Source organism: Castor canadensis, chromosome 4, assembly GCF_047511655.1.
Source record: "Castor canadensis chromosome 4, mCasCan1.hap1v2, whole genome shotgun sequence".
Classification (NCBI taxonomy): Eukaryota; Metazoa; Chordata; class Mammalia; order Rodentia; family Castoridae; genus Castor; species Castor canadensis.
In genome coordinates this window covers 4,818,279-4,843,408 of record NC_133389.1, presented here as the reverse complement: position 1 = coordinate 4,843,408, position 25,130 = coordinate 4,818,279, and the positions used below count along the sequence as shown (strand labels likewise).

The 25,130-nt window shown below is 39.7% G+C and overlaps 2 protein-coding genes across 3 annotated transcripts in view; one reads left to right on the top strand and one right to left on the bottom strand.

Annotated features, from left to right (window-relative positions):
• Positions 1 to 15,419, bottom strand: part of Fbxo15 (F-box protein 15) — a 51,870-nt gene extending 36,451 nt beyond the window's left edge. For both annotated transcript variants that reach the window (XM_020182304.2, XM_074069643.1), the window contains exons 1-4: positions 14,874 to 15,419; positions 7,861 to 7,956; positions 4,192 to 4,296; positions 65 to 307 (exon numbers count right to left, since the gene is read on the bottom strand). In XM_020182304.2, the coding sequence (XP_020037893.2) occupies positions 65 to 307; positions 4,192 to 4,296; positions 7,861 to 7,956; positions 14,874 to 15,283 (854 nt within the window). In that variant the 5' untranslated portion in view covers positions 15,284 to 15,419. The remainder of the gene's footprint in view (positions 1 to 64; positions 308 to 4,191; positions 4,297 to 7,860; positions 7,957 to 14,873) is intronic.
• A 20-nt stretch (positions 15,420 to 15,439) lies between these two features.
• On the top strand, positions 15,440 to 24,766 carry Timm21 (translocase of inner mitochondrial membrane 21). Its single transcript, XM_020182306.2, has 6 exons — positions 15,440 to 16,207; positions 21,508 to 21,570; positions 21,671 to 21,768; positions 23,879 to 23,952; positions 24,038 to 24,143; positions 24,240 to 24,766. Exons 1-6 carry the CDS (start codon positions 15,907 to 15,909, stop codon positions 24,342 to 24,344), a joined length of 747 nt encoding a protein of 248 aa, XP_020037895.1. The 5' UTR covers positions 15,440 to 15,906; the 3' UTR covers positions 24,345 to 24,766.
• Positions 24,767 to 25,130: the final 364 nt, after the last annotated feature.

Below are 25,130 nucleotides of genomic sequence, written 5' to 3'. Positions count from 1 at the left end.
TGAAAGGGTCCTTGTTTTTTGCCTAGGAACCACTGCAGCCATGGTTCAAGAGTACACTGCACACCTAAGGGCCTCTTTGGTTTTCACGGGAAGACCTGTGTAGGGGCTGATGGGTTTGAGGATCTGAGCTAGGGCTGCTTTCACAGATGTGATTTGTTTTGTAATATATTCTTTCTTCCAGTATCCAGCTTCTTTATCCTCAACGGAGAGTAAGCTCACAGACACAGCTGTCTCCTCTACTGAATTAACTTTCCAATTCGATCTTTTAGGTGAAAATGCAGATGAGTAGATTCTGATCCAAATAAAACTGAGAAAAAAAGAGAAAATACATCAACTAAGATACATTTTCATATACTGGTAAGAGTAATATGTTAAATTAGAGATGCATAAAAATTTTAATAGTCCAATTCCATGAATATGTCAAGCTGAACATTTATAGTTGTTCATGTGTTAAGGTGAATTACAGTTCGAAATGAAGTGTTTTAGATCCGCCAACCCCCAAAACACAAGTACAAAAGGAAAACCTATATCCAAGGGTCAAGTTTAAATAAGCAATCTCATGTTATTTGGAATCATATGACCCACTGCCTTCCTACAACAATAATTGAGTAGTAGGTCTACCCTAGAAAAATAACAAGAGTTTACAAAACATGGTTCTTACTCTGTTTTTACATACATAGACAAACACAAAAAATATATAAATAGTGAATAAATTAATTATATATTCCTTTGCTTTCTATTTTTAAATTTTTAACAATGAATATAATTGCTTCCCAAAAGATAAACAGTGACATTATTAATAATAACTGACATCAACAGTTGAGTTTTTGAGCACATTCTATGTATCAAGTGTTACTTAAGAGCTTCAATACATTAACTCATTTAATCCTCCCAACAAACCTATGAGGCAGCTACTGTTATTAGCTCAACTGCACAGATGATGTAACTGAGGCCCAGGTGCAAAGTGATCTGGCCCAGGTCAGTGAACTGAAGTATATGATGGAAGTGAGGGATGAACTATGCAGCTTTAACGAGAGTTCTTACCCTTATCCCTTGCTTCACTGCCTCTTCAGTTGCATAAGAAAATGGGCTCAAACAAAGTGATTAAGTGATCCAAATTCAGGGAGCCAATAAGCCACAATGTTGGAATTCAAATCTCTTTGGAGACAAAGTTTGTGTTCCTTCCACTCACTGCAACCAACATCATGAGAAGCCCCATGCACTGCAGAAGTTAGTTAGCAGTGAGCTTAAGCTGGACCTGGGGGCTCCTCTCTTTCAGCCCATACTTTCCAGAAGAGAAAAGAATTAATATTTAGAGGAAACTGAGGCAAGTGTTAAAATTTATTTCCTAATCTGAAAAGTGAACTTTCCTAGATAAAATTTAATTATTTATGAATTTATGTTTCCACATTTCTATGCAGAGAAAGGTGGGATAAAATGGTCAACAGTCAAAGGCTGCTGGGAAAAAGTGATTTGCCCACAGATGGGGATGATGCTGAGTTCCAGGAAGTGCAACAGAGACCCCATGGGTAAAGGAAGAACTATGTCATTCCTCAGCAAGGACTGTGGAACACATCTCCTGGATGCAGACATTACTTGGACTTCCCAACATACACCAACTCACAAAATGTTGACATCTCCTTCTGTTATGATTTTCTCAAATCATTTCTTACCTCACAAAAATTATTTCACACCAAGCAGCTGTATTAAAGTACTTATATTTTCAGTTCAGAAATTTCTGGCCTTTCATATGTGAGCCAATAGATGTAAAGTGATAATTAGTTAAGCATATCTAGGTAAATCTGAAACTGTTTGCCAAAAATCTCTTGAACATGTTTTTAAACTCCCTCTGCGTAACAGCTGGCTTATGTTCTCTTCAAATTTATTTTACTCACCATTTCACTCTACACAAGTGCTCCTTTGCTTTCACAAGATCTTTACAGAACCTTGAAATTCTCACATCAGCACTATCAAACCACTACCAATGCTACTTGTACACACTCCATCCTTACAAACTGTATGAACACTGCTGTGGAGCAAAAGCACTATACATGTTCAGCAACAGTGACTACACCAACTGTGTATATGGTGAGCCATATACACGCACACTGGATTTAATCAACCATCAGAGGAGCCTAAATAAAAACAATTTATATTATGGAATCAGGATATATTAGATTATTCTTATTTATAAAATAAAAATGGTAAGTTTAAGATCTTTTTAACACTATCCTTAATTAAAGTGAGAACTCTCCAGACATTTGGACATTTGGTTGATTCTTCCCTTGAAAAACGTCTCACTGCATTTTCCTTTACTGAATGCCTTCATCTCTTTTTAGGCCATTAAGAAAAACACAAAACAAAAAAGAAAAATGTACATACAGGAGGCTGAGATCAAGAAGATCACAGTTCAAGGCCATTCGGGCAAAAAGTTCACAAGATCTGATCTCAACCAATAGCCAGATGCGGTGGCACACATCTGTCATCCTAGCTACCTGGGAAACAGAGATGGGGAGGATAGCTGTTCCAGGCTAACCAGGCAAAAAGTTTGTGAGATCCCTAACTCAACAGAAAAAGCTTGGAGTGGTGGTGCATGCCTGTCATTCCAGAACTTCTCCAAGCATAAATAAGAGGATCATGGTCCAGGCCTACCTGAGCAAAAAGTGAGAACCTATCCCAAAAAGGCAGAGAAAAAAATGGCTGGAGGGATGGTTCAAACAGTAGAACATGTGCTTAGCAAGCATGAAGCCCTGAGTTCAAAGCCTAGTACCTTTAAACACACACATACAAGTGTGCACACAGATACACACACACACACACACACACACACGCATCTTCTACACTGATTCCAGAATTACCTCCAGAAACAAAATTCATTATTTTACTCATTGATGTGAGCGTGCTGACACAGACAGACATTTTTCCATATAGAAAACGCCACTGAAGTTAAAAGATAAGATGAGCCACCTTTCCTGATCATGTCCCCTTCTCAGTATGAGAACAGTTGAGGACAGCCTTAATGTGATCTTAGGGCTCATTGTGAGTTTCTCACTTAAGTGGTAAACACATGCCATCAAAGATGCACTGCATAAGTCCCTTCAGAACTTGACTATTCATTCATATGACCTGAAGACATTTTTAAACTACAGATTCTAAAGCACTGAATTATAATCTTCAGAAATGCAAACTATGAATCCATATTTTTAAACTTCTCCAGCTGGTTGTGATAGTCTTTATGGATTAGCATTTGAGAACCACCATACCAGGTTACATTTCTTGTCTACCATGTTCCAAGATTAAGTAGTATTGCAGCCTTCCTTCATTCATTCTCCATTTCTTTATTTAGTAAAGAAAACCACCATTACAACCTGCATTCCTTTCTAGTGATGTATAGGTTCTATGTTGGACCAATACCTGTATGATTTTTTTTATTTTGAATGAGAGAGGAGTCTAAGAATCCAAGATCAGTTGTGGGCACAAAATGCCCACTAGACATTAGGAGAATTCTACCATCTCTCTAATATGATAAAATTCTGAGGCAATGTTCACAGTGACAAAACTGAAGTAAGGGCTTTTTTTCTTCATTCACAGATATCCTGGGAGCCCAGGCAAAGATGGTTTCCTGTTTCTATGGGTAAGGCTAACAGCCTCTACAACACTCTGGGCCTCTCTCCTCCCCTCCTGCACTCTACCTGCAGAGTAAGTTTACTGGATTGGCAGGTTTGGGTAGAGGAGTTAAGTCTATTTAATGTAGCTCATTCTCCTTTCTCTTAGATCTGCTTGACTACAGTCAAGCATCTTGTCTGTAAACATAGGGCCAGAAATAATGGAGGAGGTTTTGTAGTGCTGCTAAAGACAGTATGGATGATTCTATCTATCTCTGGGGAGAACCCAGCCAGCACCCCTTGCTTACAGACCAAAGTTGTACTCTACAGCTGCAGCAGTAACAAGCTTGATCATTCTCAGTACATGCAAAGAATATTCCTTTAAGTACACAAATGCAAGTGCTTGAAATGTCAAATGTTACATGTAGCATTTGACATATTATGCCTATTTATGCCTAAAAATAGTATTAAAATTAATTCCCTTAAATTTTAAAGAATGGTTAAAAAGCTTTAAAAACCTATTACTAGTTTTCATGATTTCCATCAAACTGTTATCAAAACACAGAGATGTGTTTTTTCTCCTTACTTGTCATTGGCCAAATGATAAAAGCGCCTGCTCACACATCCAGTACACAGCAGGCTCACAGCATCCAAGTAGGAAAATATCTTCAGCAAGATTTCTGAAGGCATTCTAAGAGAAGAAAAACATCAGACAAGTAGATAAGTGCTTAATCTAGAATTACCCATAAAACAACTAGCTGTTCTTCTTAGAATAAAAGGAGACCACAAATGGACTACTCCTATACAAGAGGTAAAACTGTATCCTCATCTTCAGTTATTTTCTAGATTGCAATTTTCTGATTATTACAATTCTCATGACATAGACCAATAAAGAGACCCCAGGGCACAAAGAGTTAACTTTCTCAGTATTTTAATTTTGTTCACATACTAGGAATCAACAGGCAGGACCACACTGCCTCTCTCATGAATGTGTATACCATTCTCTGGTGAGGTGAAAGGAAGAAAGGTACAAAGAACACACTCTAACTGTTAAGAAAAACACAGAATCCCTCCCCCTCAAAAAATGTGAAATTGAATGGGAAATGTCAACTTGCTTCCTATCTAACCTGTGCCCTCAGGGAGACCCCCACCTAGGTAAATGCCCCCACCACTGGACACTGCTTCCTTCCAGGTTCACGAAGACACCAAACCCTAGTGTTTTCTTAAGAGCTTCATTTTTATGCCTAAATTAATTATGCCGTGATGTAGTCTCAGTATTCCATCAACTTCCAAAATTGTATAATTCTACTATTACAAGAACTTCAAAGTTCCTAGAAGCACCCTGGAATACCTTTATGAATATTTGGTAAAAGGGAAAATGAACAAGGGCAAATGATACAGAAGACTATAGCAAGGGGTTGAGTGCAGAGGGAGCTAGGAATAAAGGACTGGGAAATATTGTTTGGCCAACTTAAAATGGCTGGCTCATACTCTCTACTTGTAATTTGAGTGGTTAAAATAATTTTTATTTTTGAGATCATTATGCAATCAAACATTTGATAGGGAACAATCAGTCCCAAAACTCTGATAAAAATTAGAACAGAGTAGATCCTCAGAGCAAAGATGGTAACTGCCATGCATATTTGAGACATGTCCCTGTGAGGAGTACCACTGCACAAAGCTCTAGATAAGTGGCTTAAGATTTTGATTCTAAACAAGCAGCCCTACTTGTGATAAATGCCTCCCCCAGAGAAATTCTTTACATTCAGTCAATAAATTGACACTTTCAATGAGAAAAGGGTCTCTAAAGTTAGAGACAGCAAAAGTGTAAGAAAACATGTTTTTATGACCATTTGGATTATCTTCTGCATACATTTTTATATTTTGTTTTTAACCATTTCATAAAATCTCACACTTATTATTTTTAAATTATTACAATTTAACAAAAGTTAGAGTTGAGCTTAAAGACAACATTTCAGAAGATACATAGTAACTATAACAATTACTTAACTAGAAATAAAATTCCATTGAAGTCAGGCATTAGACAGGTTTTTACCTTCGTACCCACCAGACTAACATCATGAAAGGGAGCCCTTGATATGTACTATGTATGCCACAAGGAGAAAACCCCTATAGTTAAAATAACTAAGATTAAAGCACTCTTAGTTAATATTTATATGGTTGCCTCCAAGATGGAACAATCCATGTTTACGCCCATATTGGGTTACTTTTTGCTGGATTCTCATTATTTCACTTCCACATTTTCACATAATTATTGGTGTGGGGATATGAGATGATGGCGAGAGGAAGGTAATGAGTAAAGAGGAAAGGTAGGACAGAGAAGTTCAAAGTGTGGAAGCAATGACCTGTAGGCCAATAGGCTTCTCTAAGAAATCTTGAGCTAATTTGTACATGTTCATTTTCAGTACTATGGGACTGAAATATGAATGTGTCCTTGTCGCTATTTCATATTGTGGATCCACTCCAATAATCTTGCATCCATAATCCCTGCCACCGTCCTGTTACTGTAGAGAGCACTCACTTCCTCTTATCAAAGCACCTGTGATCTGGGTCCCACCCATATCATTCCATTCCAGCCTCACTCTTCTGCATCATTGACACCACTCTGAAACATTACCCAAAATATCTCACCCTTATCTTAAGCCCTCAACCCAAGCCTCCCTCTTTATCATCGAGATTCTCTTCTGCCCTCACCCCAACTCTTTCCCATCACAGTCAGCAGCACCTCCGCTCACGCATCTACTCAAGTCAAAAATTTGGGGTTTATATTTTATGCCTATTTTCCCCTAACAGCAACATCTACCTCATAAATGAATGATGTCAGTTATGCCTCCAAATATATCCCAAATTTTCTTGCCTCTGCATCTCCTATCCTTCTAGAGGAATAAAACAAGTAAATAAGTAAATGAAATAATTTTCTAAATCAAATGAATCCCACCATACAATAAATAAAGCCCAGTCCCAGCCCATCGGTGCCTGCTCCTCCTTCTCCCATTACACTGGCTGCCCAGCCGCATCTACTGGAGCACTGAGCACTGCCCACCTCTGTTGCTCTGGGTACTAAAAGAGCTCTAGTACACTCTTCTCTCGGCTCTCTATCTCAATTTTCAGTGGTCATCTTCAATGTCAACTCATTCTTTACCATCCTATCCCATTATTCTGCACTGTGAAATCCACTGTTCTCTTTACAGCATGCATTCCCACTGATGATGATTTATTTCTTTAAAAAAAATGTGTCTCCCCTACTAGGCCATCAGCTTCATGAAAATACATGAAAGGGCTATTTGTCTCTTGGCACCAAGCACAGTATCTGATACAGATTAGGGCCTCAAATATTTAATGGATAGATTAACCAAATAAGCAAATATTTGCTTTATTTCTTCTATCAGATTATTATATGACAGATTCTATTCCTAGACTAAAGGGCTTTAAACTTAAATTGATGACCTTAATTAAATATCTTTTATTGACTTGTCTTTGTAAAATCAACTAAAGCATGTACATTAAAATGTGCATATAAAAATATGGGTACTGTTAGCTGAGATAGTTATGATAAACTATTAAATACCCAGAATTTAAAAGCAGGCAACTTCCATCTGAATCACAGTTTTGTAACATGTAGACTATGTGTACCTTTCTTCCTCCAGTGTAAAATGTCTCTCCATAAATAATACCAAGTTTTCAAGGTTCTACACAATGTTTAGCATACAGATTGTGTTCCATAGAAGTTTCTATAGTACAAACGTATAGACAATTTAGGATTAACTGTGAAAAGCTTGTTTTTAAAAATAAAAAAAGATTCTATGGAACTTGGTGCTGAGGGTTAGAGTATAGAATCTTGCAATGGCAAAATGGGTCCCAAACTACTGAAAGCTAAGAAATTCACAGAGCCCTTCCACCTTTAGGAGAATATACTCTGATCTTCTTTCTGCTGTTTCAATTGTCTTTATAAATTGAGAAGTGAATAATTTTAAAGAACATTTTAATAAAAGGAAAATTCAATTCACTTGTCACTTTTAAAAGTTTAGTTTCATAAAACTCCTTTAATAAGGATAATGGTGACAGGATCATGACTCATATCAAATTCTCCGAGTTGTACATTCTTCCCACACAATGTTATTCTTAGAGAACTCAAAATAGCAACTCAGTATATACAGCACTGTAACTTTCTCTAGAACCCCATGCCTAGAGCCCCCTCTTCCAAAAGGAGTAGTAGGCTACTTCTGCTACTTACCTATCCAGGGACACGGAACAGTTAGAAGAGGACCTTTCACAGTGCCGGCCACGTCTGGCAGTACACCCTGCAGCAAATTTGACACCTGACCCCTTTCTGAAAGTAAAAGTGGGAAATTCAAATTATATAATTTCTGAATGAGATGAATTATCTGTTCCCCTCTACAGAATTCTAAAGGATTCATAAACACCAAAGATTACTCACTGTGAAACTTCATCTCTGAGAAGAAAGCAAGAGAAGGAGGGAAAGGAAGAAAGGAAGAGGGAAGGGACTATGAAACATGTGAGTCGTGGGTAAGTAAACCTGGAGTTTGAACTTACTCTGATGTGTTTTCAAGCTAAGGGCTTGGGGGGTTTTGTTGTTGTTATTTGTTTTTATGGTACTGGGGGTTGAACTCAGGTTCTCACACTTGTTAGGAAGCACTCTACCACTTGAGCCACTTCACCAGCACTTGTTGCATTAGTTATTTTTGAGATAGGGTCTCGCTTTCTGCCTGCGCTGGCCTGGACTTCAAGCCTCCTATATGTACTTCCCTGAGTTGCTGGGAATGACAGAAGCACACTACGCCCCCAACCTTTGGATGAGCGGGGTCTCATGAACTTTTTGCTAGGGCTGGCCTCAAATTGCAATTCCCCTGATCTCCACCTCCCAAATAGCTAGGATAACAGACTTGGCCACTGCACCCAGCTCAACCTAAAGTTTAATACTTGCTCTCATTATTAGCTGTCAGAACGTCAAACATGTGCTACAAATGTATTCAATGGAAACAAAAAGAGAAAGGATAAAAATGCATTGCCCAGCCAGTTTTGATAATACAGCAGAAACCTAATAAAAAAGAGTACTGATATGTTTTAAAGAGCTTCAGATTTGTAAACTATAGCTGTCAACACAAAACTACAACTTTGCTGATCTTTGAAACATAAGGACTGAATCCATAACTTTGGCAGTCTTAGCCACAGAAGTCCCAATATCCATCAGGCTTTAAATATTGTAGCATCACACATTCAATAAAATATATTTTAATTGGACATTGTTTTATTTTAGTGATTCCTAAAGTAATAGTGCATCTTATAACTAATAGTTTTTTAGGTTTTATGAAATAGTATATTTTATGAAATAGGTATAATATTTTATACAGTTGGTCCTTTTCAGAATTCCTAAGATAAATTTTTATGAAGATCAATCTTCAAAACCAGTGATGCTCAATAGCAGCTAGGAGGGAATCTGAAATAGCAGAAAGCCATAGCCTAAAGCCCCCATTTCTAGGCAGCAGGTCTGAGACAGCTCCTAATGGAAATGCTACTTCTCTTGAAAAGCTTTGGAAGCTGTTTACTTAAGCAATATACAACATACACCTATCAGTAACTGACCCACCTCCCACCCAGCATGCTATTTAAGAAGTAACTAAAATCTAGAGTACACATTACTCACATGTCAGACCACAAACACCACTGCTTTGATCATGTACTTGGTTCATCAAGAGTTTAACTACCTTGTTTTTGTACAATGCTGATTCCCCAGATGTACCTGGATTTCATCAGGAAAAACAAGGTGTCCCAAGAACTTCCAAGGAAGTCTTAAGTATGAAATCCACACAGAATGCACCTAATCAAGGATAACTCTCAATCCAAGCACACTCTGCTTGGAGGCACAAACTACAAGTGGTCCTCATCCAAGGCCTCAGCTGACTAGGCAGCAGTGTAGCCTGAGGCCTACACCACAATATATATATATATGCCAGTAAGCACCCAAACCACCCAACACCACCCATCTGCCATGCTCAGCAAGCACCCATGTGCTTCTGAGAAGTCACAGAATGAGCTGCTTTTCCTCAATAAATGTTCCTCTTTAGAAAAAAGCAGAATGTCTACACATGGGAAGCCCTTCAGAAATACTAGCTATCATCTGCACCTAGAATCTCAACATGAGAGGGGCTGAATAAGATAAACTTCCCTAGATCCTGGAGGCTAGCCAATGCACCACGGTAAAAATGCTGGCTACCTATACCTCTCCACTCTAGCTTCACCTTGTCATGCATTCTGCCTCATCTGACTTTGCAGTCAATGTCTTCTAGGTAAGCCAGTCATCCTAAATCTGTGCTCAGCACAGCAGGAAAGAGCAATTCTTAGATCTGAAAGTCTAGGAATGCCCCCTACCTCTTTAATCAGAGAATTCTGTTATATTTTTGTACTTCTGTTGAATATTCTGTTTAAACAAAGATTTCTACAGCAGAAAATCTTCAACTCCATTGACCTGCCCACACACAATAATCAGAAGTAAAATACAATTTCCTAATTGTATTAACCTCCCAGGGCTGTCTTAACAAAAAGCTGAAAACTGAATAACTTAGAACAATATAAATTTATTATCTCATGTTCCAGAAGTCAGAAGTCCAAACTTAAAGGTGTGGGTAGGGCCAAGCAGGGCATTCTTCCCTGAAAGTTGCTGGCAATCTGTGGTGCCCTTAGCTGGAGGCACTGGAACACCAATCTCTGCCTCCAGTTCACAAAGCTATATTCCCTTTGTGACATGTTTGTGTCTCTTCTTATAAGGACACAGTTCCTTATAAGATTTGGACCAACCCTAATCCAGTATGGTCTCATCTTAACTAATCACATCTACAAAGACAGTGGGTCCAAATAAAGTCACATACTGAGGTTCTGGGTGAGCAGGAATTTGCAGTGGGGGAGGAGTAAGGACACTAATCAACACAGTAAACAATTTTTATAAAAAAAATACATTCTAAAATTTTTTAAAGCATTACTTCTTTGTAACTGGTTCTTATAAAATCTATACTGACCTACATTACATATTCAAAGATAAAATATGTTCACTTGGCAAATTTCCTAACATCCAAGCATCAAGGAATTTTTATGACTCCTCCATGTCTATTAGTAGATCCCAACATGTAAACTTTAGACACATGGCTGTGTGAAGGGCTGTACTGAGAAGTCTGAGAATCTACACATTCACAAAGCACTGGGTGAAGACTGTGTAAGGTCTCTTAACTAATATATACTATTGCTTTTAATATAAATGAATACTGTCAAGGTTCATCAAATAAAAATTTACTTTAAAAAGCATTACTAGAACTGGGGCATGTAGCTCAAGTGGTAGAATGCTTGCCTCACAAGTGTGATGCCCTGGATTCAATCTCCAATACCACAAAGAAAAGTTAAAATTAAAAGCAATACTAAATTGGTCTCAGCTTTTTGTCATTATGTATTTACTCAATCAAAAGATGAAAGAAAAACTATAAACTATTACCTTAGGCCTATCTAAGAAAATAAAAAATCAATATGGTGTGCTAATTTTAATCTACCAAATAGACAAAACCAAATAAATGATACTTATACTTTCTGTGTTACAAAGAAGCCCACACTCTCATTCATTGCTGATAGAATAAGATAAAGCAATATTCGCCTTATAGAAAGCCTATGCTGGTAGCATTAACCACCTTCTTTAAGACAGGAATTCTATTTTTAGAAATATGTCATAAGTCAAGAAAATGTGCCCAAATAGTTTACTCAAGAGTATCCATCTCAAAAGTGTCTGCCCCAGGAAAAAGCACTAGGAGCAGCATAGGGACTGGTTAAATTTATTGGTCTCCATAAAGTAACAATGTTCAGTCAATGGAAATAGAGTTTCTCCTCAGGCTGAAAGAAAAGACAAAGTATTAGTAATTAATATATCTGATTCATAGGATTATAAGCTAGGCAGTAGTGGTTGTTTTTAAATGGGGATTGGAGGACTGAAAGGACATACCTTCATGTATTTTCTAATTTTTCTTAACTTAAAAACCAAGACTCCATGCATGAGAAGGCTAGGAATCACAGTTGGACAGCACAATCCTTTAAAGTGGATTCCTAGCAATAGTAATCCCTGAAGTTGAAACCAGGTCCCTCAAAAACCAGACACAGCCTGCAGCAACCTAAAAACTTCTTAGAAGTCTCTCATTTGACCTTAAAAATTAATGCAAGTATCACATTCTACTGGTTAATCTTTGTCTTACAAATTGTTTAAGTTATTTACTATTTTCTTCTCAAAGCTTCTGTGTTAATTTTACACATCAAAGAGAGGCCCTATATATCCTCTGTCCACTGCACAGACATGACAGGGTGCTCATCTGTTTCAAGGAACAAAGACTGACTCAATCGAGCAAGATCTTACTGAGGTTATCATGCTCATCCTGCTGCAAAAATTTCATGAACAAAGTTACCATTTTTATAACTGTGTGTAAACTATACACAGAGACAAAATAATAGTGGCAGTTTCCTCCAAATCTGTAACTCTCCAACAGATAATTTCAAATAATGATTGAGCAGGTAAGCACTGTTTGGTACTAGTTATTTAAAAAAAGAAAAAGGTACCAAAGGTTTTTTCCTAATCTGAATCTCTAATTCAATAGCAAATGGATTAAAACAAATTAAGAAATACAGCAGAATGTATATCAAGTTGGCTTAATTTATACTTAGTCTAATTGATTTACTAGATATTAAAAATAAGGCACAGAAATAAGAATTTCAAAATATTAACTATTAAAACTATCAGGCAAAATCAGTCACTTGAAAAATGTTTTCAAACTAAATATTATCTAAGTATCAGACACAGGTCTGCATGAAAACACACCTGCACCTTACTAATTTGTTAATTCTGTGGCCCAAAGCAATGTGAATTTGGTTCACATTGATTAAAACATTTAACAAGGTTTATTTGCCCAGTTCACTTCTATAAATGTTTTTCTTTTAACAAATATTTCTTAATGGCATACTTTGTACAAGGTAATGGGTTAAGGGCTTTAAAACGTACTGCATCTTCTTTAATGGGAAAACAAAGGCTACTTTATTACAAATATGCTTAAACACTTTAAAAATGGTAAAGTCTTTCCACAAGTAAAACAGTGGAAACAGTCCTCATGAATCCCTAATTTCACAGATTAGAAGACTGAGGCTCTACCTAGCCCGTTAAAGAGACTTTAATGTCCCAAGTTAGAGGCAGAGCGCCCCCAGGACACTCACCTCCTGACCATCCTTTCAGCTCTTTTTACCACATTTTAGGTAACATTTATATCATACCAATTTAACTTTTAGCACCATTGGAAACACAGCTCCATTTCCTCCCTAATAACCAAGTTCAGATTGTTATGGACCACATGGCTTAACAAACTGGCAACCTGCAGGCAGATCTTCATGCGGATCTAGCTCTGATATACTGACTTAAGTAACAGTTTGAAAACTTTTCCAAGTGGCAGAATTTTGCCTGATAACTTTGAATAAATTCAGTATTTTAAAATTCTTATTTCTATGCCTGGTTTTTAGTATCTAGTAAATAAAATCAATTAGACTAAGTATAAATTAAAGTCAACTTTATATGCATTCTGCTGTATTTCTTAGTTTGTGATGTTTACACAATCATATTTTATGCTAAAAATGGAACCTCTGATACCTTATGAACATCTAATTCTCCACAATGAGACATTAAAAATAACCAATTTCTTCAATACCGTCAATCATTCTATTCTTAGCAGCTGACTATTCTTTACCAAGAGAATCTATACATGTCAAAATCACAGTTTGGAATGCAGGTTCCCACACCAGACTTGACAGACACTCTAATTACAACATTCCACTAGGATGTTCTCTCAACTTACAGAGCCAAGATTTATAATATAAAAATCATTCCGCTTCCCCCAACAAAGCACCGAAGACTAATTTTAGTAATAAAGGCAAATTGATTTAAAGTTCAAGTTTCCAAATTAAAAACCAGTCTTTCTCTTGTAACAGAATTTTTGCAAGCACTGTCACCATTTTATTTGTCACAAGGCTTGTGGTTTGCTAAGCTACTTAATCAACAACTATTATATGGGCACTAAGGAACAGAACTAGACCTAGGATGTCAAAGTCCTGGAGATTTGGTGGCGGGGAACTTAAGCAGTTAAAGAAAGAAGTAATAGAATCCTTTTTTATACTTATGCAAAGACATTTGGCTTATTAAAAAGCAAAATACTCACGACTTTTTTTACATTTATGGGTCAAGGAGTATTAGAAGCAAACACATAATCCTCAAGAACGTTAATTCTTAGAGTTGTCCCTCCACCAGTTAAACTAACTGGGCTGTTGGGTACAGGGCCAGAAGCACCACACAATAAAATGAGATTTAATAAGGAACTATTATAACATGTCGACACTTTTGACATACTGAATCATCTTGCTTTTTTGGGTTAAACTGAAGATTATTCTGGAAGCCTCCTTTCCCATCTCACTCAAGTTTTTATACATCTCACTGTATAAAAGGACCACCCTTCAGATGCAGGGACTCTAGAGAGAAATGAGCCACTACACAGAGCAACAATACTTAGGAAGACAGAAACACAGTACAGGGCTGGACATCCAGGCATGGCTGTCTAGAAAGCGATTTGGCCTTCGCTGCCCAGGAGGACACAGCCATGGAGAGCCAGGCCAACCTGCCCGCCAGAGAGGCCGCCCTGGGGGAGTTCTCCGAGAGGAGTCCTGGGCAGAGGAAAAAACCTTCAGGTTTTGATGGGTAGATTCTACTTCTCTTAAGTTACAAGTTCATTAAAAAAATTAAATAAAAATTTAATTTGTCTTAAAAAAGACGAACAGGGATTCCTGATTCTGGCGTCCAGAAAACCCAGGAGCCAGTCACGAGCCCCGGGCCCAGGGGTCACTGCTTGTCCAGGCACGCGCGGCGCGCGCCCGCGGGTGCAGGGCTCCGGGCTGTCGCTTGGTGGACGGCGCGCCCAAGAACGTGTCCTAGGGAAGTGACTACTGTGTCACGGGCCGAAGGGGACACCCCACGGTTCCAGAAATAAAGGTCGTCCTTCTATTCCTCCGAGTTTAAAAACAAACCAAAACAAAAAAACAAAAAAAACACCCGCGAGTCCCGAGCCAGAGCGGGACCGATGAAAAATACTACTACTCATGTAAGAGCGACGAGGAGCGGCAAGGAGGAGCTGCCCTGCCGGGCGACCCGCCGCGAGCCCCGGCCGTCACCTGAACCCGGAGGCCCCGGAGCGCCCCGCGGCTGCCCCTGCGCTGCCTCGGGCCGCGCCGCCGCCATGGAGGGGCCCGCGCAGAGCCTGAAGGCCCAGCCAGCGCTGCCGCAGCATCCGACCGCGTCCAGTCGCCATGGAGACCCGGCGGTAACACCAGGCGCAGCCACAGCTCAAACGAGGAGTAACAGGCCTCGCCCTCGCGCGGAAGCGCGACCGCCCTCGCGCATGCGCAGACTGGACCCCTTCAAAGACGCCACCGCCGTTCCTCTGGCTCCCCGCTCGGCGCTCCTGGTACTTCCGGAGCCGCCTTCTTTCCCACGCCCCCGCCGTTCTAACGCCAAGGACGATAGACGCTAAATCAGCTGTTGGGAGTTTGCGACAACCTCGCCTGTTTTGGGGCGTCCCCATTCGTCTCGCTTGTGAAACGTAAAATCTTAAGTCATTTGCCTATAAGTACGACAGAGCCACGAAGAGACGAAGGCATTTCCAGTTGACGCTCAGTTTACAACTGCTCGCCAGATTATTTGCAAATTCTGGTAGAACCACACAAGAACTGAAGCAAAAAATCCACTACAAGTAGTCCCGCCCTCTGCCGCCGGAAGGACACGCGGCGCATGCGCCAGAATCCGCGAAGAGGCATCTGGGAGACATTGAGGGGCCCGGCGCGCTCTGGCTGCATGGCATTGTGGGACTTGAAGTCTTTCCTGCCTTCATCTTTGCGGGCACGCGTTAGAGGTGAGAGCCTCAAACTGCGTTTCCCAGGATAGCGAGGTGTCTCCCAGGCTGCTTTGCGAAGGCATGGCGGGCGAGGTCTGCATGTCAGCTCGTTACAAAGTAAATAGGGCATGTAAATTCAAGTAAAAGGAAGGCTGGAGGAAGGTGGACGTAACTTTTTTCCGAGACTTTTCGTCTTGATACTCACCTAACACGCCGTGAAATGTGAATCTGGGGATTTCTGGCAAGGCGTGTGGATTGCGACCTTTGCTAATTGTAGCTAGCGTCGTCCCTAAGCGGGATAGTTTTCTATAAACATGATTTGTACGTTTCTACGAGCTGTACGGTATACGGAGAAGCTGCGCGGCTCCTCAGGGAAGCGATTGTTATTGCCACACTTTGTGCTCAACAAAGCAAGCTTGAGGACTGAGCCCAGCTTGAGATGGAGGCTGCCAGAGCCGGAGAAAACCCTGCGACTTAGGTCTGTCCTTGGTGTCGCCCAGAAAAACATCTGGACGCAGGGACCGAACCCCCTGAAAGCGAAGGAGGACAGCAGCAAGCAAGTGTCTGTGCTCGGAAGTCAGAGAGGGGAAGCCGCCGTTTCAACGTCTCAGAAAGGTAAAAAGTAATGCTTCTGTAGTGACCAGCCTCCAGCGCTGCCAATCCCCTTTTATGCCAACTTCACAGCTAAAGATAGAAAAACAACTCACACAAAATAAAACGTAAAGCCGTTATACAGTTTAGGACCAGAGAATATAGACCTACGTTTTCACTAACTTGAACTCAGATTTAAAAGCGAATCTTGAGTTGTTGCATTGTGTCTAGGAAATTTTTCTAAATTTTTCTGAAGCACATAATAATGAGTTATTGGATAGGATAAGCGGAAAAGGGAACAATTACTAAATCATAATTAATAGGGAGAGTGTTATGTAGTTCAACTCAATAAGCACTTCTACTGAATAACTGCTGTTATTCCCGGATACTGCCTTAGACTCTGTAGAGGACATCCAAAACATCCCTTGCCCGCAGACATGGTTAGGTGCAGTCATAGAAAAAACATATCTAAAAAAGAGGACGAAGTGTAATTTTATCAGGGAAAGTCAGAGACGTTTTCACAGGTATTTTATGTTTTTGTTGTTCATTCATTTTACAAGTAAATTGTAGAAAAAAGTAAAAGGCCAAGAAAACACTTCGGACACCCTTGACTGTGCCACACAAAGAGGACTGTTGTTGGTTGTTATTTTAGTTTATGTTGTTTCCATGCATATACCTTTTAATTTTTGACAAAAGAACTGGGATCAGATGTCCTGGGATGCCTGAGACATTGTACCCTTGTAAATTGTGCAGATGCTCTTGATGAACCCCTGAATCTCACAAGTGAAGCACATGTCTTACCAAACCTTCAGACACACTTGCCACTCGCTATATATTGGCTGTAACGTGATGGCTTCAATATAGTAAGCAAATGTGGTGTTCTACTGAATGTCCAGAGCAGTACTGTCCAAATCAAACTTTCTGCAATGATGGAAATGTTCTATATCTGTGTTGTCCAGTATGGTAGCCACTGGCCATGTGTGGCTTTTGAACACTTGAAACGTACCTGACATAAAGAAGGAACTGAATTTATTTATTTAAAATTGAATTGAAATAGCATAAGTGATTATTAACTATTGTAATTGACAGCTCAGGTCGAGAAAATTCTGATCCTGTAAGACTATATTACTACATAGAATGGAAGAATTAGCAAATACTAAGCAAGACCATAAATACACACTGCTGTCTCTCTCATGTTACTACAAAATACCGCTGCTGTTTCTTCCTGATCGAGATGGAAAAGATGCATGGCCTGTGTCACGCAGCTATGTTAATGTGCTCCCTTGAAGTTCTCATTTCTGTGATCACATTGGTATTGGGGCTACTACTTGGTAGGGTTTGCAGTGATCCACTGTCTACCTCTAGCCTCTATCTGGTTTTTGAAGGGGAAAACTATTGAATCATATGTGACCACCAACCCCTGCATCTTTAGGTCTTTAAGAAAGCACTATTTGTCATTCCCCCTTAGATGTGATAATGCTTTTGATTTACTATAGTGGTCGATGGGGGCGGCCTCAGGCTTCCATGCCACTTTTCCCACTGTGGTAGTTCTTAACCCACCTCAAAGGAACTAAAGTAAGTATTGTGGTTGTTGTTTCCAAGTACTGAGTATATCCATTCCAGTTGTACATTTGGAAATCAAGGAATTGATTCTCAGAGAAATTTCTGGATCCAGATGTGAACAAGAGTGTCTTTATTACACAACCTCAAGTGTACAGGGATTTGACTCTTTGGATGACTCTGGATTCTTTGATACCATTGTCGGTGCAAATCATGCCAGGTTGATGCCGAAAAACCCTTTGGCAAAGGACCTGGGGAATCATATACACTTGCTTTATTTCCTTCAGTAAATGGGTTCTAGACCTGAAAATTTGTTCAAGATCAGAAAGTGGGACAAAGATCATGACTTGCATTACAGAAGCAATTTTTTTTTCATCCATAGTTAAATTCTTGTGATTATATATTTGAGCAGTATCCTTGTCGCCTGCCCATCACTCATGCCCTTTGGGAACACCACATTCTACTAATAAGCACTATTTCTCAATTCAGGACACCTCTAGCTGCCACTCCAGACTTGCTGTTTATTATGATAGTTGCACCCACCTGGGTTCTAATAATTAAATACCATAACCTGGTCTTCATTTCAGGATTCTTTTATCCCCATGCTGTGAGGGAGTCCTGCTTTGTCAGGATGTAACTGGGGCTTCCTTATGGCTTTCATAAACAGTGTCCTCAAGTGTTCCCACCAAAAATGGTCAACTGGGGGGTTTGGTGCTTTCTGTCTTATATCCACTCTAGCATGCCCATTCTCAGCCTGCTGAACCTTTCCTCCACTGTTTGTCATACTCTTCTGTCATTTTTATTTAATGAGGACCATCTGTCTCCAAGCTTCCAAGAGCAGATGTAGCTATGTGTCAGTTCCCAGGTGCTTGCCTGGTTGTTAAATCCTTAACCACAGTAAGGTACCCCCAGGAGATCAGCTCTCACTGAACCAGGTTTACATTCTGTGCCCTTGACACACCCTTTACACGACAATCATGCATGTTCTCCCAGCTCCTTCAGAGTGCAGTCTGTTTCTCCCATCTCACACCCATTATGCTGTATCTTTGCCAGGAGGGGAGGTGGAAGGACCTCCTGAGAGAAGCACATGTCTTGTTAGACAGAGCCTCTACCTAATTTTCAAGAAGGAAGATGTGCTAACCTTTACTGGGGAAAAATGAGGCACTTCTTGAAGCCCAGAATGCTCAAGAGAATCTGAAGATACCAGCATTTTTAGAGCATTGACCTTGATATCCCCATACCAAACTTCAAAATCCCCTTCTTCCCAAATCAGGACTGAGCCTTTGCATGGGAGTGCTGATGGGCTGAAATGCTGGCCTCTCTGCTGTTCCACTGCCCTAATCCTCGGCATTCTTTGCCTTCTGGTGCAACACATGACTCTCTTGGCCATCAAAGAGGCTCCTGCCTTTTCCACTTTACCTTCACTGGTGATTCTTTTATCCTCTATCATTCCCTATCCAAGGCCACCACCATAACCATCCTACCTAACTCCTTAAATTGCTCATTCCTTTGAAATTCCCAAAATAACAACAACCAGTGTATTTTCTTCTCCCAGTATTCCATCTTAGGTCACTGTCATAGGTGAGAGCTGCAACAATTGCAGTACAATTGCATGCTGGTGCCTGTCATTGCTCTACCTATGAGGACACAGCCCTCATTGCAAGTGAGTGAACAGTGATCACCAAAAGTCTCAATCTGGAGCTACTTCCTAGGACCACTTTTGATAGAACTGGCTGTAAGTCAGCTTCCAAGGAAACAGACTTATGAGATTTGTGTAAAGAGGCATACTGGGGAGTGCTGTCAGAGTACATGTTGGGGGTGAAGGAAATAGGACTGAGCAAAGAAAACAGCTAACGTAAATATGGAGTCCTCATCCAGTCCTCAGGAGGTCTGAATGTGGGCAGGCACAAGAAGCAGCCATGACTTAGGGGAGGAGGCTCTTTTCAGATGAAATAATGCCCAGAGAGGAACTCAGCTAAGGACTGTCAGCTACCAGGGCTCTTGCACCACAGCATAACAACCCCTGCATAAGTGACAGAGAACTGCAGAAAGAAATGGCAAAAGGATTTCTTAATCAAGGTTGTAGGTCTGAGAGGTCATAAGAGGGATGGAGGCAATGAGCAGCTTCCATTGGCAGTATCTATATAAAGTAACATCAGAAATTTTTTTAATGAATAATATTCAGCATAAGGCTTTACACACAGTAAACATACAAGAGCTATTTGTGATTGAATCAATAGAGAAGGCTTGTGAGAATGAATTGGGAGGGACAATTAGGAATCCAGGGTATTAAGGCCACTAACCTAATTTGGGTAATAGGGACAAATACATCCACTTATTAGGGAAGTTGTTATTGTGCTCTCCATGTGGGGCCTGCCACACAGCTGGAAGTTAGTATTTACTAAGTGTAACTCATGACATTGTTGGACTATGGAATAAGATATTGTCATTTGCAGGCCTCTCAGCTTCTGAACCTGTTGGAGATTGGATCTGTTGTAGTGATTATTGTTTGGATCAGTCCCATGAATCACACAGATTTTAACAGATATAATCTTTCTGTTATTTGAGCCATGTCTTTTAAATCAGGAACTTGTACTGAATACTTGGAGTGTTGTATGCTAAAGACTACTTTTTTTAAAAAAGTGCTATTTTATAAAATAGAAGTTTTTCATAAAAGGAAAAAGTGGAGAAAATACTAACATCTGTTAAGTCTTTGTTTTCTGAAAAAAATTGTGAGAGATTTCTACTTAAATTCTGTTCCTAATACGATGAATAAATTAACCTATAAATATAATACCAAAGAGTTACTCACCATCAGTGAAAAGTAGTTGTAATTGTAATGCAATAGCTTTTTTGCATATACATGAAGCTATCTATGTAATGTACTACTTACTCTCTTTCATAACAGTGTCTTGATTGAAATTCTTTATCCCCGGAACTTCTCTTTAATCCATAAGAATCTTTTACATTTTTGCTTGTTTTTTGAGACAGGTCTCCCTGTGTAGCCCAAGGTGGCATTGAGTAATAATTCCTCTGCCTCAGCCTTTTGAGTGCCAGGATTACAGGCCTATACCACCATGCCCAAGCTACACACCTTTTAATAGTGTTGAAAAAAATAAACTATAGTCTCTCTGTAGATTCTTCATTTTCTGAGTTTGATAAACAAATCTTCTTAACCAAACAAATTCTAGTTCCAAAATCAGTGCTCACTGTATTTTATACACCAGTCAGTGGAGGCATGGAGAGATGAAATGGGAATGTTGAGAGTTGATGCCCATTTTTGTCCCTTTGGTCCCTTGACCTTTGATTGAACCCAACACTTATCTTGATCTGTACATGGCAGACCTGTGTCAATGTTGCCTAATCTGTGACAGTTTTTCTTGATCTGAGGGACAGATGAGAATCTCTTCCTCCTAGAAAGCAAGCAGTATTGAGATTTTTAACATTAAATAAAAGAAAAATAGAAATTCCTAGGCACCATCTGTGGCCATACTGCCCTTGTGGTGGTACAGCCAGTCTTGTCTGATCTCGGCAGCTAAGCAGGGTTGGGCCTGGTTAGTGCTTGGATTAGAGATTCCTAGGCCCTTCTCCAAGATTCTCCTGAAGCTCTGATGCACAGGGACATTGAGAACAGCTGCTGAGAATGTACCAGAACCACTCACTTAGACCCTGACTCCATGTGTCACCTGCTAGAAATGCTGAAGCCGAGAGCGGTTGAGTTACTGTGGACACATGCATAACTCATTGGCATTTTCTCTTTGCAGTGAAAGAAGCTGGAAGAGATTTCAGTTACTTAATAGTGGTGCTCATTGGAATCAGCATTACAGGTTACAAAACAGCAAGTACAATTCCCTGAGTATCTTTTAAATATAACTTTTCATCTTGCTCTTGCTTTGCTTCATCTTCTTTTTCTGTGATGTTTTTCAGGTGGCTTGTTATACACGATTTTCAAAGAACTTTTTTCTTCATCCAGTCCTAATAAGATATATGGGAAAGCCTTAGAAAAATGCAGAACACATCCTGAGGTTAGTTCTCTGAAAGGGAGAACATGTTGGGGAGGAGAAAGTGGGCAGAATTCAAGTGCCAGTTCTGAAACCAGTGAAATTATGTAGTAAAGCATTGGTTGGGTTGTTTTTATGTTATTAGGCCTTTGTTCTGTACTTGAAACACTTTGATCACAAGCCCCAAAAGTCAGTATGGATGTTTTCATCCTAATCGTACAAGTGAGTCACTTTACCAGTGGTTCATAGGTACATAAAGTACACCAAAGTATCAAATTCAACTGATGTCTCTAGTCTTTTTAAAACCTAATATGCAGCCTCATGACCATAATAGTAATTGTTGACATTTACCAAAAGTGTATTATATGTCAAGCATTGTGCTTAGTCTTGGTAAGTCTCACAAAAGCCCTTTGCATAAGTGCTAGTATTGTCTCTGGCTTGCAGAAGGGACCTGGCACCATTCACTAACTCAGTCATGATCTCTGAACTGGTAATTGGGAGAGCCAGAACCTGAATCCAAGTCTGTCTGATTCCAAATCTTACCCTCTTGGGTGCAATCTGCCTCAGCTATTTCCTGGAGGAGTGGATATGGGGACAAGCCAGCTCAGTTCTCTGAAGTACCCTGCCACGAGGAAAAGGTGTTACATAATGGCTTTCCAGTCACAGACATGCCAGATTTCTTATTCCCTGGGTGGAAAGCTGAAATCCTAATCCTAATCCTGTCACCCTGAAAGCTCATACCAATAGCATCCCAACCATCAGAGCTATTCTTCACACAGGCCAAGCAAGGAATAAGGTCAGAGGAGAATCTGTGGCCCCCAGCCAGGATAAGGATGTGAGTCCCAAGATCACTCTCAGAGTGATACTCTGTGCCACTTTCCTTGGGACATGGCTCTGAATGCTGCCTCAGCTTCTCTGATTGTCAGGGAAGAGACCTCAGAAGGTAGTCTCTTTTTAACCTACTCAACTGGACACTGGGCAGTGTGTGGGAACACAGAGAAATGTGGCCAAGAGGGTTGAAAGTTGGCCGGAACTAAGGAAGTATCCTACTGCAGTTATGACAACCCAGGTTATATCTGACAGGAAATGCTTTTCCAGTCTGTAAAAATAAATAGGAGGAGGAGCCTAAGAACCCATTCTTCCAGACACTGTGTCTGCTTGAAAAATGGTAAATCCTGATGTCCTGACACTGATGTGTTCAGTCAGTTAGCGTGCATTACTTAGACAGTTGCTCCATCTGTTTCTGCTGTGCAGATCTGAGGCATCTGCCATCCTGCACATTGCTCCTTTGCACTTACTCCCGGAAAGACACAGCAAAGAAACAAAACAGGAAAAGCTTTGCAGGGTCGAGGGCCAATTTTTTTTTTTTTTTTTTTTTTTTTTAGTTTGAGTTCACATATGTTTTTAGAGAGGATTCCAAAGTATTTGGTTTGGTTCATTTTTGTTTTTGTGTTTTGTGTTTTTATTCTTGGTGATGCTGAGAAGTAAACCTGAGGTCTTGTGCATACTGTGCAGGCACTCTACCTCTGAGATCTAGCCTTCCTCCCCAAATGTCATTATTTGCTTTTTACTTTGAATAAAAACTACATTTTTAATTTGCATGAATTTTCTTATTAGGACTAGTATTTGAAACGTATCGTTATCTGTTTGTTTTTTTTTTCCTTATTGTGTTGAGTGACTTACAATGTCACTTTTATCTCATAGTTTTTAGTATTGGACCCCATTAATTAAATTTCATTTAAAATGCTCATACATTTTATCTCAAAACCATGAGTTGTTGATAGAGAAATATTTGGATACTTTGTTTTGTGAGGTTTTATTTTTTAAGGGAAGTGGGAACAGCTTTACTTTAACTTAGTTGTGAATGAAGCCTGTAGCTTCATTGTTCTGAAACTACAATTGTCACTATAAAGTTACCCATTTCTATCTCTGAGCATGAAATATTTGTTTAAATTACCTGTGGGATGCTTTTTTGCATAGTAACTTTTTTTGTCCAGTTTTCTCATCATTAAAGTCACCATTTTTAAAAGCACTAGGCCCTACTGATTTTTTTTTCCTGAAGTAAATCACTTGGTCTGCAGAAAATATTTCCTTAGGGACCATTTATAATTAAGCATTATGTTTAATTTTGCAGGTGATCAGTGTCTTCGGTGAGCCTGTGAAAGGCTATGGGGAAATGACGAGACGCGGTCGGAGGCAGCACGTCAGGTACCACAGTTTCCTTGAAGTTGAAAAGCTCAGGGATGATTTTAAATGAAAGGAAATTAGACCTGTGCTTTCATTTTCTCAACAGTTTTATTGAATATGTGAAAGATGGGCTGAAACACACGCGTGTGAAATTCTACATTGAGGGCTCTGAGCCAGGGAAGCAAGGAACCGTGCACGTAGAAGTGAAAGAGGTGTGAGAATCATGTGTTGCTGGGAGTCAGTGGTTCAAAGCAGTGTTGTTTAATCTCTAGAAAAGGAAATAACACTTGGAAATATGTTTTTTTCAGAACCCAGAGAGTGGCAAATGTGAGTATCGATATATATTTGTGGAAGTGGAATCTTATCCTAGAAGAACTATTGTCATCGAAGATAATCGATCCCAAGGTAGTTAGAAGAGGAAGCGCTTGCTGAGGGGTGTGGAGTGGTACAGATGCACTGTGAGCTGCACAGCCCCTTCAAGAATCAGCTCAGAAGAACAAAGCTGGAAAGAAAAGTGAACATAACAGGATATTTGATGTGCTTAGACAAACCAAATTAGAGATTGTCTTGTGAAAAATTATGAAATAGAGCATATTTTACATTATCTCATTGAATTGTTGATCATGATAGTATTTCTGCTTACTTATCTTTCATGATGAGAATTTTTTGTTACTGAAAACTTTACACCATGTAAATAAAATGGATTTCAATATTTTATGCATTTTACATTGTATAATTATGTAAAGTCTGCAGACTAAAAACTAACAAAAAGGTATCAAAAGCAGTTTCCCTCCATGTAGTTTGGAAACTGACTTGAAATAAATATGTGAAAATACTTGAAAACTATTGTGAACCAGATGATAAATACATCACGGGAAGGCTGTATTCACTATATGATCTTTAGGAATCTTTTTTCAGGTGTCCTCCTCCATGAGTTGAGGGCATTATACAAGATGGGTAGGTTGACTCACCCCACATTTTCTGCTGGATGTGTGAGACTGGCAAGTACCTGAGCATTGGCAAGCCCTACTATCCTGTGGTTGGTTAGAGTGACTGAGCAAGACCATAGAGAGGTGTTCCCAGCCTCTTCAGAACTTGAACTGATGCTTTGCACTGCCAAGAAAAGCCTGGAAATATATGGGATTCATTTAAATGTGTACATGAGGCTCTATTTAAAAAGCAAAAATTTGAAGTATTTC

What these genes read in the sequence shown, in the direction of transcription:
- Timm21 (XM_020182306.2), top strand. Translation starts at nt 15,907, where the DNA reads ATGATTTGTACGTTTCTACGAGCTGTACGGTATACGGAGAAGCTGCGC. An exon ending in CGTTTCAACGTCTCAGAAAG is followed by an intron (nt 16,208 to 21,507) that starts GTAAAAAGTAAT and finishes TTCTCTTTGCAG; the next exon opens with TGAAAGAAGCTGGAAGAGAT. An exon ending in TGCACGTAGAAGTGAAAGAG is followed by an intron (nt 24,144 to 24,239) that starts GTGTGAGAATCA and finishes TGTTTTTTTCAG; the next exon opens with AACCCAGAGAGTGGCAAATG.